The sequence below is a fragment of the Labrus bergylta genome, chromosome 1 (assembly GCF_963930695.1).
Source record: "Labrus bergylta chromosome 1, fLabBer1.1, whole genome shotgun sequence".
Lineage (NCBI taxonomy): Eukaryota > Metazoa > Chordata > Actinopteri > Labriformes > Labridae > Labrus > Labrus bergylta.
Genome location: NC_089195.1, coordinates 17,022,831 through 17,037,693, shown reverse-complemented (window position 1 = coordinate 17,037,693; position 14,863 = coordinate 17,022,831). Strand labels below are relative to the sequence as shown.

Genomic DNA, 14,863 nt, shown 5'->3' with positions numbered 1-14,863 from the left:
CAAACTCTAACGCACATTTTTATACATCTTAAATCAATTTAAGCTGAATTTGTCTTTAAATTGTTGATCAGGACAAAATAAACCTTTTGCTGTCGATGTCTTAGATTCTTGAAACTTGCATCGGGCGTTGTTTACAGACAAAGCTTCATGGTTTGGAATTTAATGCATTATTTTGTCAGCAGAGCGGCTCCACAGGTTGCAAAAAGAAGATAGTATACAAGTCTATGAAAAATGACCCTTCTTCTGACCTGGTAGATTACCTCAATTAACATTTTCCCACAAAGTTTGTAATTACAATAAACTCCTTTAGTTAGTTCATGCAGCATGATGTTCCTTTTGTAAATCATTGTTTCATTTAACATATAGTCAGTGATAATGTCTGGTATGCTTTCAGTTGTGCTTAACTGTGATTGACAAGTAAAATCAAATGGTGACCCTGCAACATGTCTCAATCAGAGTTCCTCTGTACTTAAAGACATTTACCTTTTTACTTTTGATTGAAGCCATATCAAAGTTAGTCAAAATTAGCACCCCAATCCGATGTAATTAACCCAGAGCTTGAGTTAGCAGGGAGCATGGCCCCTTCCCAAATCCAAAATCTTGCAAAATATAGTCAAAAACAACTAGGTCACAGTCAAAAGCCTGATCGCAGGGCTTCAGAGTTGCAGTACACATAACAATGATGACATCACATTGACTTAAGTCCACTTCTTATAGTCTATGGTCCCTTGTAGGGATGTGACGATAAATATATGATATATCGTTATGAAATATGGACAATTTAAATCAATGAGACAAAAAAAACAGTATTTAGATACTCGTCTTTAACCAGCAGAGGTTTGCTTTGGATTCTCTAGTCGTGAAGAACAGAGGAGTACAGACAAGGCTGGAGCCGTTGAAGTCTTTGCAGTGGCAAACGCACTTTCTTGTTTCAAAGATGGGATGTAGAAGCAAAGTGAGCATAGAGACAGGACAAAAACTGATGAACTACACAGTTAGTAAGGGTGGGCATCTCCAGAGGCCCCACGATACCATATTATCACCATACCTGAATCACAATACAATGTTATTGCAATTTTAAACATTTTGCGATATGTACTGCGATTTAACTTTTTTAACTGCATGTCCACAAAATAAACTAAATTAAGAACTGTTTTGTCAAATAAGTTTTCTCAGTCTTTTTTTTTTTTTTTATCTCACTTCAGTCTTTTTATTTCTTCACAGTGGGAGTCAAGCCCACAGACTGAGCAACACTGTGATAAAAGTGAAACCCTGTAAAAGGCTCCATGCACCTCACCATCTGAACTGTTGGTATTTCAGTCTAATCGAACTAAACACAAACATGTATGAATGAGTGTAGAACTGTAGTCATTTTTAACACTGCAACTTGCTCAAAATGAATTGTTCAACCCCTTCAGTAAATAAAAATGAAAAAAAGCATAATTTCTATTAATATAATAAAAATATCGATACTTGGTGAGACGATGAGACGATATAATATCACCATGAAAATATTGCAATAAAATGCTGTATCGATTTTAGCACAATTAAAATGATCTAGGGTGTAAATTATGCTTCAAAGCTCGAGACAGGCAAAACAACATTGATGACATACGCTGGGAAGTAGATTTGAAGACCCCTCACCACAATGAGTGCAAGAGCCACAGCGGTTGCTATGACCCAATTTTTCAAAAAATGTGAACGTAAACTTCAAATTGTGATTAAAAAGTAATTTGTTGATCAGATTAATTGTCTTTTTAAAAGCTTTCAGTTATTCAAAAACAGACTCTGCTTATTTAAATGTCATTATTTGTGCTATAAATGTATTTATTCAATTCAGGATTTGTTTTTTTACCTTGTTTAATTTACAAGTAACTGTACAACCTTACCGGTAAAAAAAAAATATATAACTCAAATATATGAAAAGAAGAATATATTTCAGATTTGAAATAAAAGAATAATATTTGTTAATAACTTGACTTCAATTTAATCTCTTCCTAAAAATTGGAGAGTTGTGATATTATGGTACTTAAACTTTGTATAGTGAACTCATGCTGTAGTTCCTCAAAACATCAGGGATGCTTGAAGTTCTGTGGATGTTGTTTGATCAAAGTTTGGAAACAAATGAAGAGATTTCTAATAGAAATCAAGAAGAGCTAAAGGTTACAGGGAGGGTAACATTCTACCCTCCCTGTAACCTTTAGCTCTTTGGCTGCTGCATCATAGCGCGTTCGACTCTGTGTTCAAAAGATGAGCTCGAGGTGATGTTGCAGCCTGCTGTTGAGGTTACCAGGTCTCGTCTGTGAGTCTTCCTCCCAGCGGGTAGCAAGGCTCATCATCACTATCATATTGTTTCCTATTAGTGGTTTGTGTTGGGTTGCAGCCAGGCTAAGAGCCCAGCATCATCCACTTAGAGCCAGCTTCTGGCCCAATACTTAGCCTGACCCCTAAGCTTGTTCACCATCAATCACTCGGAGGTCATGATCTTGTAAACAGTGTTTTTTTTTTATCAGTAGATCAGTGAGTGACTTGCCTTTTCATTGCTCTGTTTACTTCTGCTTCACCTCGCCTGGTATTAGAGTGTACTATGTTTCAATTGTGCACTCAAAACAAAAATAATGTGTCCACTGAAAAGAGATGAGTGGAAAATGATTTCATAGACGTCACAAGTTTTGACAGTTTCCTTCACTTTTGATCACACGTTTCTCTGTAACAAAGACGAGTGCAATAGAAGAGTTATGTAAGCGGCTGTGTTTTGACTGAGAAGAAGCGATGAGAAAATAACAAAGTAGGCCAAAAACCACCAAACAGTTTATTAACTGAGAATTAGATGTAATGAAACAAGGTTAAAAAAAAAGAGAAAGATGGCTTATATAACTGTCGCTGGTGGCCCAAAATTCTCTTTCATTTGGAAGTTAGACTTTTGAATTCAAGTTGTTTACCAAATACTTTAATTTATTAATCATCATAGACTTGACTTACCCTGATTCTTCTATTTGATGTCCTCTCTTCGTATTTCTGTCAAGTTTGCCTCAATTTATTATTCTTGTCTCGTCACTTTCCAGCTTTCGGTTTCCTCATCTCCTATTTCTCCTCATCTCATCCTCCTTCTCCTTCTCTAACGTCTTTCTTCTGTTGTCCCGCAGACCCTGTGGTGCTGACCAGAGCGTTATGGCTCAGACGCTGCAGATGGCGATCCCTAACTTTGGCAACAACATCCTGGAGTGTCTTAACGAGCAGCGGCTGCAGGGCCTCTACTGTGATGTCTCCGTCGTGGTCAAGGGACATGCCTTCAAGGTGCCAAAAACTTTGATTGACTATTTCCTATGAGTGACTGATAACTTGCAGCTAGAATTACCGGTACAAAAAGTGAACCGTGTGACTGCAAAGTGCTCTGGATAATAAACAGGTGCACTGGATTAAGTAGTGGGTAAGGCTGGGCTCAGACTGAAGACATTTTAAGATCCTAACAGACTGAAGGGTTCTGATTGCATCCTGCACTTAAGGAGGACTATCACAGATATTCTTCACTATAACTTCAAATGTTCACACACTGCTTATGAGAGAGGGCTGCTTATGTCAGGTCCGGATATGCTTCAGTCTGCTGAGCACTAAGAAGCTTTGAATGTTTATCCTGACATTAAAAAGCACACAAACGTTTTTATCAGCCGATTGCAATAATGTAAATCCACAGAGGATAACCGAAAACAAAGACAACCTTTATTTATGCTGAATTTGCTAAGTACTTTAACATGAATACAATTTGTGGGATTAATAAGAGGGCTATCTGTCAGTGAAAAAACAACGTGACCATAAATCTAAAGCCTTTACTTTAAATGGCATTGTAGGATTGCAGGTCTTTTGAAATGAAACAGATGATGGATCTTGTTTTTTTTGTTGCCTGTTTAGAATTTGCAGGCAGATCTGTAAAGTCATGCTGTGTGTGTCTGTCAGCAGTTGTTGGCCGTTTTCTCTGCTTTTAACGCCGGGTGGTGGCATATGATGTGAGCTCCGGCCCTTTTAATCGTTCCCAACGAATGTTGCTGAATGTCTTACGGCTCCAAAGATAGTACAGGCAGTACATTAGTACGTCAGACACAGCCATACATTTCCGACGCTGAGAGCTAGCTAATGTTAGCAGCACGACTGATGAGCTAGGACCAACATCAACCCCCTCGCTGCATCAGGGTTGGCTAACTTAAAAGGTTGAGATGGTGCACGAAAGAAATGCCAGCAGCAGGTTTGCTGTGCTCAAATTGGCTGCTGGTTAAAAGGTCCAATGTAGACCTAGCATTTTTTCCGGGTGAAAACCACTGGCTGTGCGCTCGGCAGCGCTTGCATGAAGCACTATGCGCTGCATCTCCTTCCTGTCTCTATGACAACATGCTGTATCATGGACACTACTCTGTTGCTTATTACTGCGAGTTTTATATATGAAATAGTTTTTCCCCCAATCAGACAAGGAGCAAAGAGGATACAAGTCACGATCCGTAGACAGCTAAAATACTGGTAATATTTTTATATTTTTAAAAGAGCGCTTGTGAAGCAGGGCCTCCCTGAAAAGTTGAAAGATATTCAGCTCTAAATGGCCGCACAAAAAAGGTGCTCGGAAAAATACGCTGGGCGCTGCGCTTTTCTCCAGGCGACTGTCTGCTGCTGCAAACGCTCTATACTCAGTGAAAACAATTGAAAAAAGACGCTGGCACTCTTTTCCGAAAAGTCAACAAGTCAATCTATGAACAAAATCAATGAAATAAGCTTTACAAGGATGCAATTGTTGACTGGGCTTTGATGGACGTTAGAACGTACGTTTTGAAAAATAAGAAAACGTGCGTTCTTATGTCCATCAAAGCCCAGTCAGCAATTGCATCCTTGTAAAGCTTATTTCATTGATTTTTGTTCATAGATTGACTTGTTGACTTTTCTGAAACTTTTCTGTTAATCAACCGGGAAATTAGTCCCTGAGAACATCCCAAGAGGAAATGGGGTATAAATTTGCCAAAAACAGTATTAAAGATGTGGGATAAGTATTACAAGTATAAGTAGATGTGTAAGTAGCTCGGCAGAGACGGTATTCACGAGACTTTGGTCGGACTCAATAAGACAGTAAAGTACAGTTCAGGTCAAAAACCTGAATAAAATGGTGTCTAGAATGGTTTAGCTCCCTCTGACTGTATTTCACAAAGAAAATATTCTTGGGCTTTGTAACCAGTCAACAACATTGAAAATGAATCAATTAGAGATTTAGTTGAATATCAGAAGAGAATGCAATGGGACATTACTCCTTTGCTGTTTGTAACTGTTGATATTAACGATTATTATAGAAAATACATTTTTTAATTATAGATTCAATAAGACTGCAGCTGTAAAAAAAGATGAAGCAATTTAAATACAAAAACATTGTTTTCTTGTTCTACTTTCTGCTTGACTGCACACTTAAGCAAACCACAAAAAGACATCCCATTTCTGCTTAGTTTTTTTATATTGATTTTACTATGTGAGAACTCAATGAGAATCAATGTTTTTTTTTATTTTTTATTCCTGGCTTACCTTTCTCAGCTGTTAATTGATCAGCACCTCGCTTACCTTCCCCATTGACTCTGTTTACCCCTCAGGCCCACCGTGCCGTGCTGGCAGCCAGCAGCTCCTACTTCCGTGATCTTTTTAACGCCGGGGGGAAGAGCTCGGTGGTGGAGCTGCCCCCGGCCGTGCAGCCGCAGAGCTTCCAGCAGATCCTTGCCTTCTGCTACACGGGACGCCTCAGCATGAACGTGGGAGACCAGTTCCTGCTCATGTACACTGCCGGCTTCCTCCAGATCCAACAGATAATGGAGAAAGGCACAGAGTTTTTCCTCAAGGTAAACCAGCCGATTATAAAGTATTTCGAAGATGATTAACGTTTTTACTTTTTAAATCGTTGTAATGGTGAAAAAATTAGCAGAATTGTGTATAATAACTACCTTTTACGTGCTATGTCACGTCACCTGTGTTGTGTGTTGGTGACATTAGGCTTTGCATGATTTTGTCATGGGGCTGTCTGTGTTTGTAGACACGTTCTCCTGACTCAGTAATTGAGACATTGTGGCGAACTACAGGTTCCCTCTATAGAAGCAGATGATGTGATTAGATTTGGAGTGCCTTGCTGCATAAATCTGCATATTAATGACAGAAGCTGGTTTTCCTCGAGAGTTGCCCTTAGCCCCCCCAGACACAGCGTTATTATGGTACCAGCTATGTTTTACGCAGAGCATGATAAGAAAAAAACACATTTGAGTATTTACTACTGCAGGATGTGTGAGGTTTCTTCCAGTCTTAAAATAATGGCCATCAGACACGGGGGTGTTTTTAGCTACTCGACCAGCCAATTTGGCAAGCTATTAAGAACTATGAGGAACTTAAATTAGATACTAAAATCCTTCTAATGCTTGTTGCATTAGTGGGCAGAAGAAGGGAAACGTGTCTTTTATATCACGTGAAAAACAGGATGAGATAGATTATCTGTACAGGTGTCAATATCATTCCAAATTTAGTTTCCAGGATTTTTTTTTTTTTCACAAGAGTATGGAGCCATTACTCTGAATAAATAGTGTTTCAATTTGTGTTCTTCTAAATTTAGTTTATGATAAGATTCATTTAAAGTGGAACAGTTCTTTTCTACGTTGTAAAATCCTTACAAATTTTAAGTGGTATTAAAAAGATCTGAAAAGTCTTGGAAGTATAACTAGAGAATCTTGGGGGAACCCTTCAAGCATGTTTCTCTTCGTCTTTTAAGATCTCAAAGAGCTTTATTTTAATAGTTTAAAACTATTCTTTTAAGATCTCAAACATCATTATCTCTAACATAAACATCTTTTAACATCTCAAACATTATTATCTCTAAGATAAACATCTTTTAACACCTCAAACATTATTATCTCTAATATAAACATCTTTTAAGATCTCAAACATCATTATCTCTAATATAAACATCTTTTAAGATCTCAAACATCATTATCTCTGACATAAACATCTTTTAACACCTCAAACATTATTATCTCTAATATAAACATCTTTTAAGATCTCAAACATTATTATCGCTAACATAAACAAATTTTAGGATCTCAAACATTATTATTTCTGACATTTAAACATTTTTTAACATCTCAAACATCATTATCTCTAATATAAACATCTTATAAGATCTCAAACATATTTAGCTTTATTTCTTAACGTTGTCTGAACTTTGTATTTTTTTAACATCTTTATAACACTCAGCACTGTGTTCTCCCACATTCATGCTTAAATTGTATTCTCTTGAAACCTTTAAGTATTCAACTATTATCCTCCACAATTCTTTAGCTAAACTAAGTACAGTTTCAAAAATTGCCGAGGGTAAATCATACATTGCAAGGCCCATCTGTGACATTTTACTCAAGTCCAATAATTTGAACACATCAAAGTCCAGATGTTTCATTGTAAAAAGCATTCTTTTAAGTTTGTCGAGTAGCAGTTTTTAAAAGATAATGGTGTCGGTGGAATGAAACCGTCCGTCTAAATATTACTTTGCCTCCAGGTCTCATCACCAAGCTGTGACTCCCAGGGTCTCCACGTCGAGGAGACCCCAACCTCCGAGCCTCAGAGCCCTGTCACCCAAACAGTGGGAGGGGGCGGAGTCGGTGTTGTCGCCACAGCTTCCGGACGCCCCTCCTCCTCTCTGACGCCCCTCCCCCTGGTGTCCAAGGTGAAGACAGAACAGACGGCCTCCACTCATCAGCCCACGCCTCAGCAGCAGCAGGTAGGCTGCCTCTTATCCCCTTAAAACAAGCAAAGTGCTTTTTATCATGGGTGAGAAATGTGAAGTAGTCTGAAAGGATCATTAACATCATCTGTGTAGGTGTCTCTTTGAATTAGTGATTTGAAAAGGCTTTGATAAACTTTCAAGGAAAACTCAGAACTCACTCCCAGCAGCTATAAAATAGAGATATTATTTTATTGTTACAGGAGCTACATAACTTTAAGAAACACCATACATCCTTATTTTTAAACAAATCAAAAGCTGAAGGTTATTTCTAAAATATAGCATACACAACTAAAATAAATGATACTGGAGGTCAGAGGTCTTTAAAAATTGTGTGCTGTGAACCACTTTATAGAATCTTAAACTGAAAGTGACTGCTGGTATGCTTTGAGTGTTTATCATATTACCATCCATATTAATGAGCTGTGGGTGTTTTGAAGGAGACAAAAGGAATGGCAAAGCGACTTTTTTATATAGCGCACTTCATGTACAAAGGCAACTCAATGTGCTTTACACAGATAAAAGACACAGCCAAGGGAAGATAGAAACAACATCCTTTAATAAATGAAAGACTGAAATATTACAAGATAAAAGGGTAAATATAATCATACTAAAAGAGAATAAGATAATAACTGACTCCTGTTCGGTTAAAACATTTCAAACATGTCAGAAATGTATTCTGGGCCTTTACTGTTCAGTGACATCTTAACTATTACAACCACTTTATAATCTGTTCTACAGTTAACTCGGGGCCAGTGCGAAGTTTAAAAAAAAAAAGTCAGTTACTGAGTCTACAGGGCTGCAGTCATTGGGTGAGAATGCCACATATATCTGGGTATCATCAGCATAACTGTGGTAGTCAATATGGCTCTCCAGCGATCCAGAGGGAGCATGTAAATGTTAAAAAGAAGGGGTCCAAGAAGTGATCCCTGGGAGATCCTGAACGTCATAGCCATAAGAACATAACTACCTTGTGACAAAGAAACCCGGACTGTCCGTGTAAGTCCAACCCAGTTTTTCAACCAGCAGCATTCAGTAATTTACAATATCAAATGCTCCAATAAAGAAAAAGTGAAACTCTCCCTGAATCAGTATGCAGCCTTTTAACATTTTAATACTTTGATAAGGAATGTTTCAGCACATGTTTTTATTGAAGCTATCTTAAGTGCCTTTGGGAAAATGAGTGATAGCAGTCAGCTGTTTGCTATTTGTTGGATGGTAGAGTGTCGACATGTTTAGCTGGCTGGTGCTAATAGTTATTTTACATTTTACATTTCTCTGTGGACGGGAGTTCTAGAGCTAGCTGTTGAGGGGTGTTGGTAATATTGTCAACAACAGCAAATAGAGCATGGCTATTGTTGATGTTGATGGTAGTCATATCAGAAAAATATAGCCTTGCATAACTCATCGTTAAAACTACACAGGCTTTGTCTGTAGAGGTCATAGTGAATTTGGAGTTTAGTTCCTTTCCACTTAGCTCAGCGTTCCTGCATTACCGGTATCTTTTGAACATTTTTGTATAGCATTTACGTGTTTCTCAATGTGGTTCTGTCTGCTCAATATTTATATTTTTCTGGTGCAACAACGTCCATGGCATTCAAAATGTTAAAGTTAAAACGGTCCAAGAGACCATCAACTGTCTCTGCAGTCAAGATCATGACATATGTTAAAAAAATAAATAATAATAATTAAAAATTAAATAAATAAAATCCCCCCCCCCAAAAAAAAAGACCATGACATATGTATAGCCTCCATATACTGAGCACTGATGTTCTGGTTTGTGTACCTTTTCTTAACAGAGAGGGAGGTTCTTCACATGCTGCAGGAGGACAAGAGAGTCAAATACCACTAACTGTTCTCTAGCATTGTTTCCCCATTATCTGTGTGCATGTTAAAACCCTCTGTTTTAAAATTATTCTTATCAGTGGAGATAATGTCAGTAATGCATGTCACACTGTTCTGAACACAAACACTTAAATGGCTTTCTGCTGTTTTCTTGTCTTTTTTTAATCTTTGCCACCTTTATGTTAATGTCCTTTATTTATTTGTATGTGTCTCATTTTTGGGGAAATGTGAGATAAAACCAAAGACCTATACCTGCAACTTAATTTTAGTACTGCAGTTGGCAGCCGGCACACTGTACACACTTGTGGTCTTGTTCTTCTTGCATGTCTTGGCTCATGAATTATCAGATATTAGATTAATATTGAAAGTGAAGGTTCAGACTTCTTCACTCCTTGATAGGTGGTATAAAGTCTTTATATAAAGACAAGTGTTGAGTCATGCCAGATAAAATACACGTTTAATGAGACGATGGAAAACAACCTGAAAAGCATCTGTATGTAGCTCAAAAATAGTTTTCTTGTGATGTCAGGTGCTAATCTGCATATCAGGGTGTTTGCTGCTGAGAGATAGAGGCGACACTGTGAGAGTGGTGTGATCATCATCTTCATCATCATCATCACAGTTTTAGACAACCATGAAGCACAAATAGACATAAGATCCACGGATCTATCTGCAATTTTGTTTATTGACAAATATGACATCTGTGACCACATTTGGCATTAGTAGTTTTTGTGAATTCAACTTTTGATGAAGTCTGCAGGTTAGTTTTGCTGATATGTGAAAATGTAATGGCATAAACAGAAGTTATTCACATACTATGATAGCAGAGTCATTTATATGTTACTGTAATTGTAAACAACTACTAGATTAGTTTTAATCAGCTACATGATTTAAACCAAAATCTTCCTGTTTTTATTAAAGAAGGCCTCATTCATTATTTCTTGTCAATGTTGTATTTGTGTTGGTGCTTTGGTTTTGCACTATCGCAGTCAAATCTGACTAAAGGCCAAAGATTAGCAAGTTTATGTGACCTTTTTCAGGAGATACACACAGTTATTTAAGATAATTTTTGCAATTTTCATTATGAAGCTGATGCATAAACAATGTAGATTTATTTATTGTAACGTTTTGCTTTTCAAATGTTTTGTTTAATTCATTTTTTTTAAGTCATCCAGAGCTAAAGATGAATAACCATTGATTCTCCTCCTCCTCTCAGCAGGAGGGCTCTCCATACTCGGTGGTCTGCACCCCTGTGGCCAAGCGGCTGTGGGAGGGGTCCAACCGTGACGGGGGCGGAGGGTCTGGAGGGGGCGGCGGAGGCGGGATGAGGAAGAATGCACGCTACTCTTCCTCTTCTTCTTGTTCCTCTTCCATCAACACTACCCAGGATACCACTGGGCGCGGACAAGCAGCCAATGCTGCCATAATGGGCGTAGCTGGAATGGTCGGCGCCAATTCAGCAGGAGGAGCCGTAATCAACAGTAACCATAACAACAATAACAACAACAACGGCGGGACTCCTGAAGGCACCAGCCCGGGCACACTGAGCATGTACACCAGCGACTCGCCAATAAGCTACCATGAAGACGAGGAAGAGGACGACATAGCAGAAGACAGCGCAGAGGAACAGTACAGACAGATCTGCAACATGTACACCATGTACAGCATGCTGAACGCTGGAGCAGCCGGTAAGCACTCACTGCAGAAGAAACACAGAAGAGTTCAGCTCAAGTTCACACTGTTGTCATGTGAATCTGAAGTTTTTCTGCTTTCTGATCTGTAACTCTGACTGTGTTGTGTTTAGAAGAGCCAGCCTTGTAAAGTTTTTTGTTATCCAAAAAGAGAACGTGTAGGAGTATAAACTGTTCAAAGCGTAGAAACCACTAAAAGTTGAGCAGCCTGCCCTCAGCTTATGAATTGTTTATAGTTTATATTTTATCAAAGGGACGATCAGATGTTTTTTTTAAATTTAACTTTCCAATATGAGGACAGTTAAACAAACTGAGCTCCATTCAAAACATATAAGAAATATGCAAAAATAATCAGTTGAACAATATCTGCAAATAAGTTTCAATTATTTCTCTTTTTTTCTTTTCTTTTTTGTGGGGGAAATCCTAACGAGTAAAAAAAGTATTTGAAATTCTCATCTGGATTTTTTAGCAGAAGTGAGACCAGCTATTGTTGTTGCAATCTTTGGGTCCTGACCAAATGATAAAAACGGCCCTATTTTGGTGGCATAGCGCACGCTTTCAAAAGCGCGGGGCAGAAAGTGTTTTGTGTTGGCTAGCCAACACAAAACGCTGCTTCTTTTTTTTTTCCACGATGGATTTTATTTTTATTCTTAAATGGAAGCAGAAGACTGTTTATTCAATTCAATTTATTCTGGCAGGCCGTCAACCAACGATCTTGAGGAGCCTAAGACAGCTCAAGAGCTCCCAGGAAAGTAGGTGGTTAGTGACTGAGATTTACAGATAGATACATGCAGTAATATGATGTACTGTATATGCAGAGAGAGAGAGAGAGAGAGAGAGAGAGAGAGAGAGAGAGAGAGAGAGAGAGAGAGAGAGAGAGAGAGAGAGAGAGAGAGAGAGCCTATAGCAGCATAACTAAGAGCTGGTCTACACCAGCACTAACTATAACATTTATCAAAAAGGAAAGTTTTAAGTCTATTCTTAAAAATACAGACTGTGTCTGCCTCCCGGACCCCGGCTGGAAGGCGGTTCCAGAGGAGAGGAGCCCGATAACTGAAGGCTTTACCTCCCATAGTACACTTAGAGACTGTAGGTACCACCAGCAGGCCTGCACTCCGGGACCGCAACGCTCTCGAGGGACAGTACGGCACTAGTGGCTCCTTAAGATAAGATGGTGCCTGGCCATTTAGAGCTTTGTAAGTGAGAAGAAGGATCTTGAATTCTATTCTAGGCTGTATGGGGAGCCAGTGCAGAGAAGCCAAGACAGGAGTGATGTGGTCCCATTTCCTGGTTCTGGTCAGTACACGAGCTGCAGCGTTCTGGACTAGTTGAAGAGTCTTTAGAGACTTGCCAGAGCACCCTAACAAAAGACAGTTACAATAATCCAATCAGGAGGTAACAAATGCATGAACTAGTTTTTCTGCATCATTTTGCGACAGGATATTCCTGATCTTGGATATATTACGAAGGTGAAAATAGGCTGTTCTTGAAACTTCTTTATCAACTCTTCTTTATGAAAAGTGATCGTTTTTAACATTTGAGAAGTTTAGCTGTTAACAGTCCATCGTCCTCCCTCCTCAGTGGTCGGGGAGCGGGTTGAGGCTCTTCCAGACTTGGCCCCAGACTCAGGCGGCGGGCGGGGGAGCAGAGGTAGTCGGTCCCGGCAGGACCTGGCATCGCTGCCAGCTGAGCTCATCAGCCAGATAGGCAACCGCTGCCACCCGAAGCTGTACGAGGAGGGCGACCCTGCAGAGAAGCTGGAGCTGGTGAGCGGCACCTCTGTGTTCATCTCCCGCGCCCAGCTCATGAACTGCCACGTCAGCGCCGGCACCCGCCACAAAGTGCTGCTCCGACGCCTTCTAGCCGCTTTTTTTGACAGGTCAGTGTTCAACATATACTTGATCCAATACCACGTCAACAAATAAAGGAGTTCTAGGAATCACATATTGTGTCATCTTGTGTTTAAGTAAGTAATACAGTTTAAAGTAATAAGTATGTTTTTTTTACCTTGCTCAGGAGCACTCTGGCTAACAGCTGTGGAACCGGTATCCGCTCTTCAACCAATGACCCCAGTCGCAAACCTCTGGACAATAGAGTGCTGCATGCTGTCAAATGTGAGTTGTATAGGTCCACACTAAAGCGGGGTACACACTACAAGATTCTGGGCCCAATTCCCCCCTTCTGACTAAAGTCAGCAAAGGCCCGACTATCTGATGTTCCAAAGATTATCTTGCCAGATTCTGCTATGGTGTGAGGTGTGTTAGGAGTGATTTCAACCTCCCCGATCCGCTCGGAAGACGATCGTGTCCGCCCCGATTTGAAATCGTAAATATTAAACGTGTTCAATATTTACGGATAAGTTATCGGAAATACTGTGGTGTGGGGAGAACACCGAGGACGCCCGAGCACGGACTCTGTGAATTGTCACGTGGAATGGAACAATAGCCAATAGGGAAGCAAGCTGACTGAAGCAGGAAGCACAACAAATATTACCATGGCGACAACAGCAATCGCAAAGCATAAAGTTAATTGGAAATGAATTCAGGACCAACTTGTTGATTTGTGGCAACAACATGAGTTATATACAACGTGTCCTGTAAAACAAACCACAATCCAACTGACAAGGAAAGGAGTTTGACCAAAATGTTTACCGTAATGGATGTACCAGCTAACAGCAAGCCACATTTAGCTTTCCCGTCATGTTTGTTTACTCTTCTACTTAATCGCGTCTGACTGCGCAAGATTACACTTTGTGATAGTCCAGACTCTGGTTGTCGGCGAATGAATCGGTTAGTGTGTGGTGTGCTGAGTTTATCGTCTCGTTGCACACCACACATTATGCGATCTGAACTGTTAATCGGTCAGGATTGTTGTCATGTGTGGGGTCTCTTACGTTATCAAAATCGTTTAAGATTTAAAAAATCGCTGCTTTTGGCTACAAAACTTGAACTCAATCAGCGTTACATGTGTGACCCAGCTTTTTGTTTTCGCCTAATGGAATACACTAGGTACGAAAATAATTAACGGGATACAAACGTACGACTTCTCCCGCCACGGCTTCAGCTTTAGTACACACCGAGCCAGATTTCAGCAAAAACAACTGTTTTACGGCAGCTACAGCAACTCTCTAGGAACATATTATTACACCGAAAGCAAAAGCACAACAAATACAGAACCGTCTGCTACACCTGCGACATGTCAGTCAAGAAAAGTGATGTCTGGAAGTACATCGACAAAAACGATGAAGTTAATGTGCAGTGCAAGATATGTGGCGTTAAACTTGCATACCATAGAAATACTAGTTCGATGCTTAACCCCATGCGCTTACAGCACAAGGAGAAAACAGCGGCGACAGAAAACAGGCAGTCTTGCATCACGTCATTTGCTAGCCCTGTTAGCACACGTCCTTGTTAGAGACATCATTGAAATTGAAATCGCTTCCTGTTGTTGGTTATTTATGTTTAAATATTGGATGTTTATGTCAATTTACAGGCATAAAGTCTACAATTCCGGTCTGGGAGGTCCGTGTCTGACGGACCCTTTTTTTGTT

General features: G+C 39.6%; 1 protein-coding gene across 2 annotated transcripts in view; it reads left to right on the top strand.

Annotated features, from left to right (window-relative positions):
- The window catches only part of nacc1b (nucleus accumbens associated 1, BEN and BTB (POZ) domain containing b), a 34,437-nt gene that overhangs the window by 6,610 nt on the left and 12,964 nt on the right, over positions 1-14,863 (top strand). For both annotated transcript variants that reach the window (XM_065955328.1, XM_029279315.2), the window contains exons 2-7: positions 3,147-3,297; positions 5,616-5,858; positions 7,553-7,774; positions 10,839-11,310; positions 12,895-13,192; positions 13,330-13,427. In XM_065955328.1, coding sequence (XP_065811400.1) covers positions 3,147-3,297; positions 5,616-5,858; positions 7,553-7,774; positions 10,839-11,310; positions 12,895-13,192; positions 13,330-13,427 — 1,484 coding nt within the window. The remainder of the gene's footprint in view (positions 1-3,146; positions 3,298-5,615; positions 5,859-7,552; positions 7,775-10,838; positions 11,311-12,894; positions 13,193-13,329; positions 13,428-14,863) is intronic.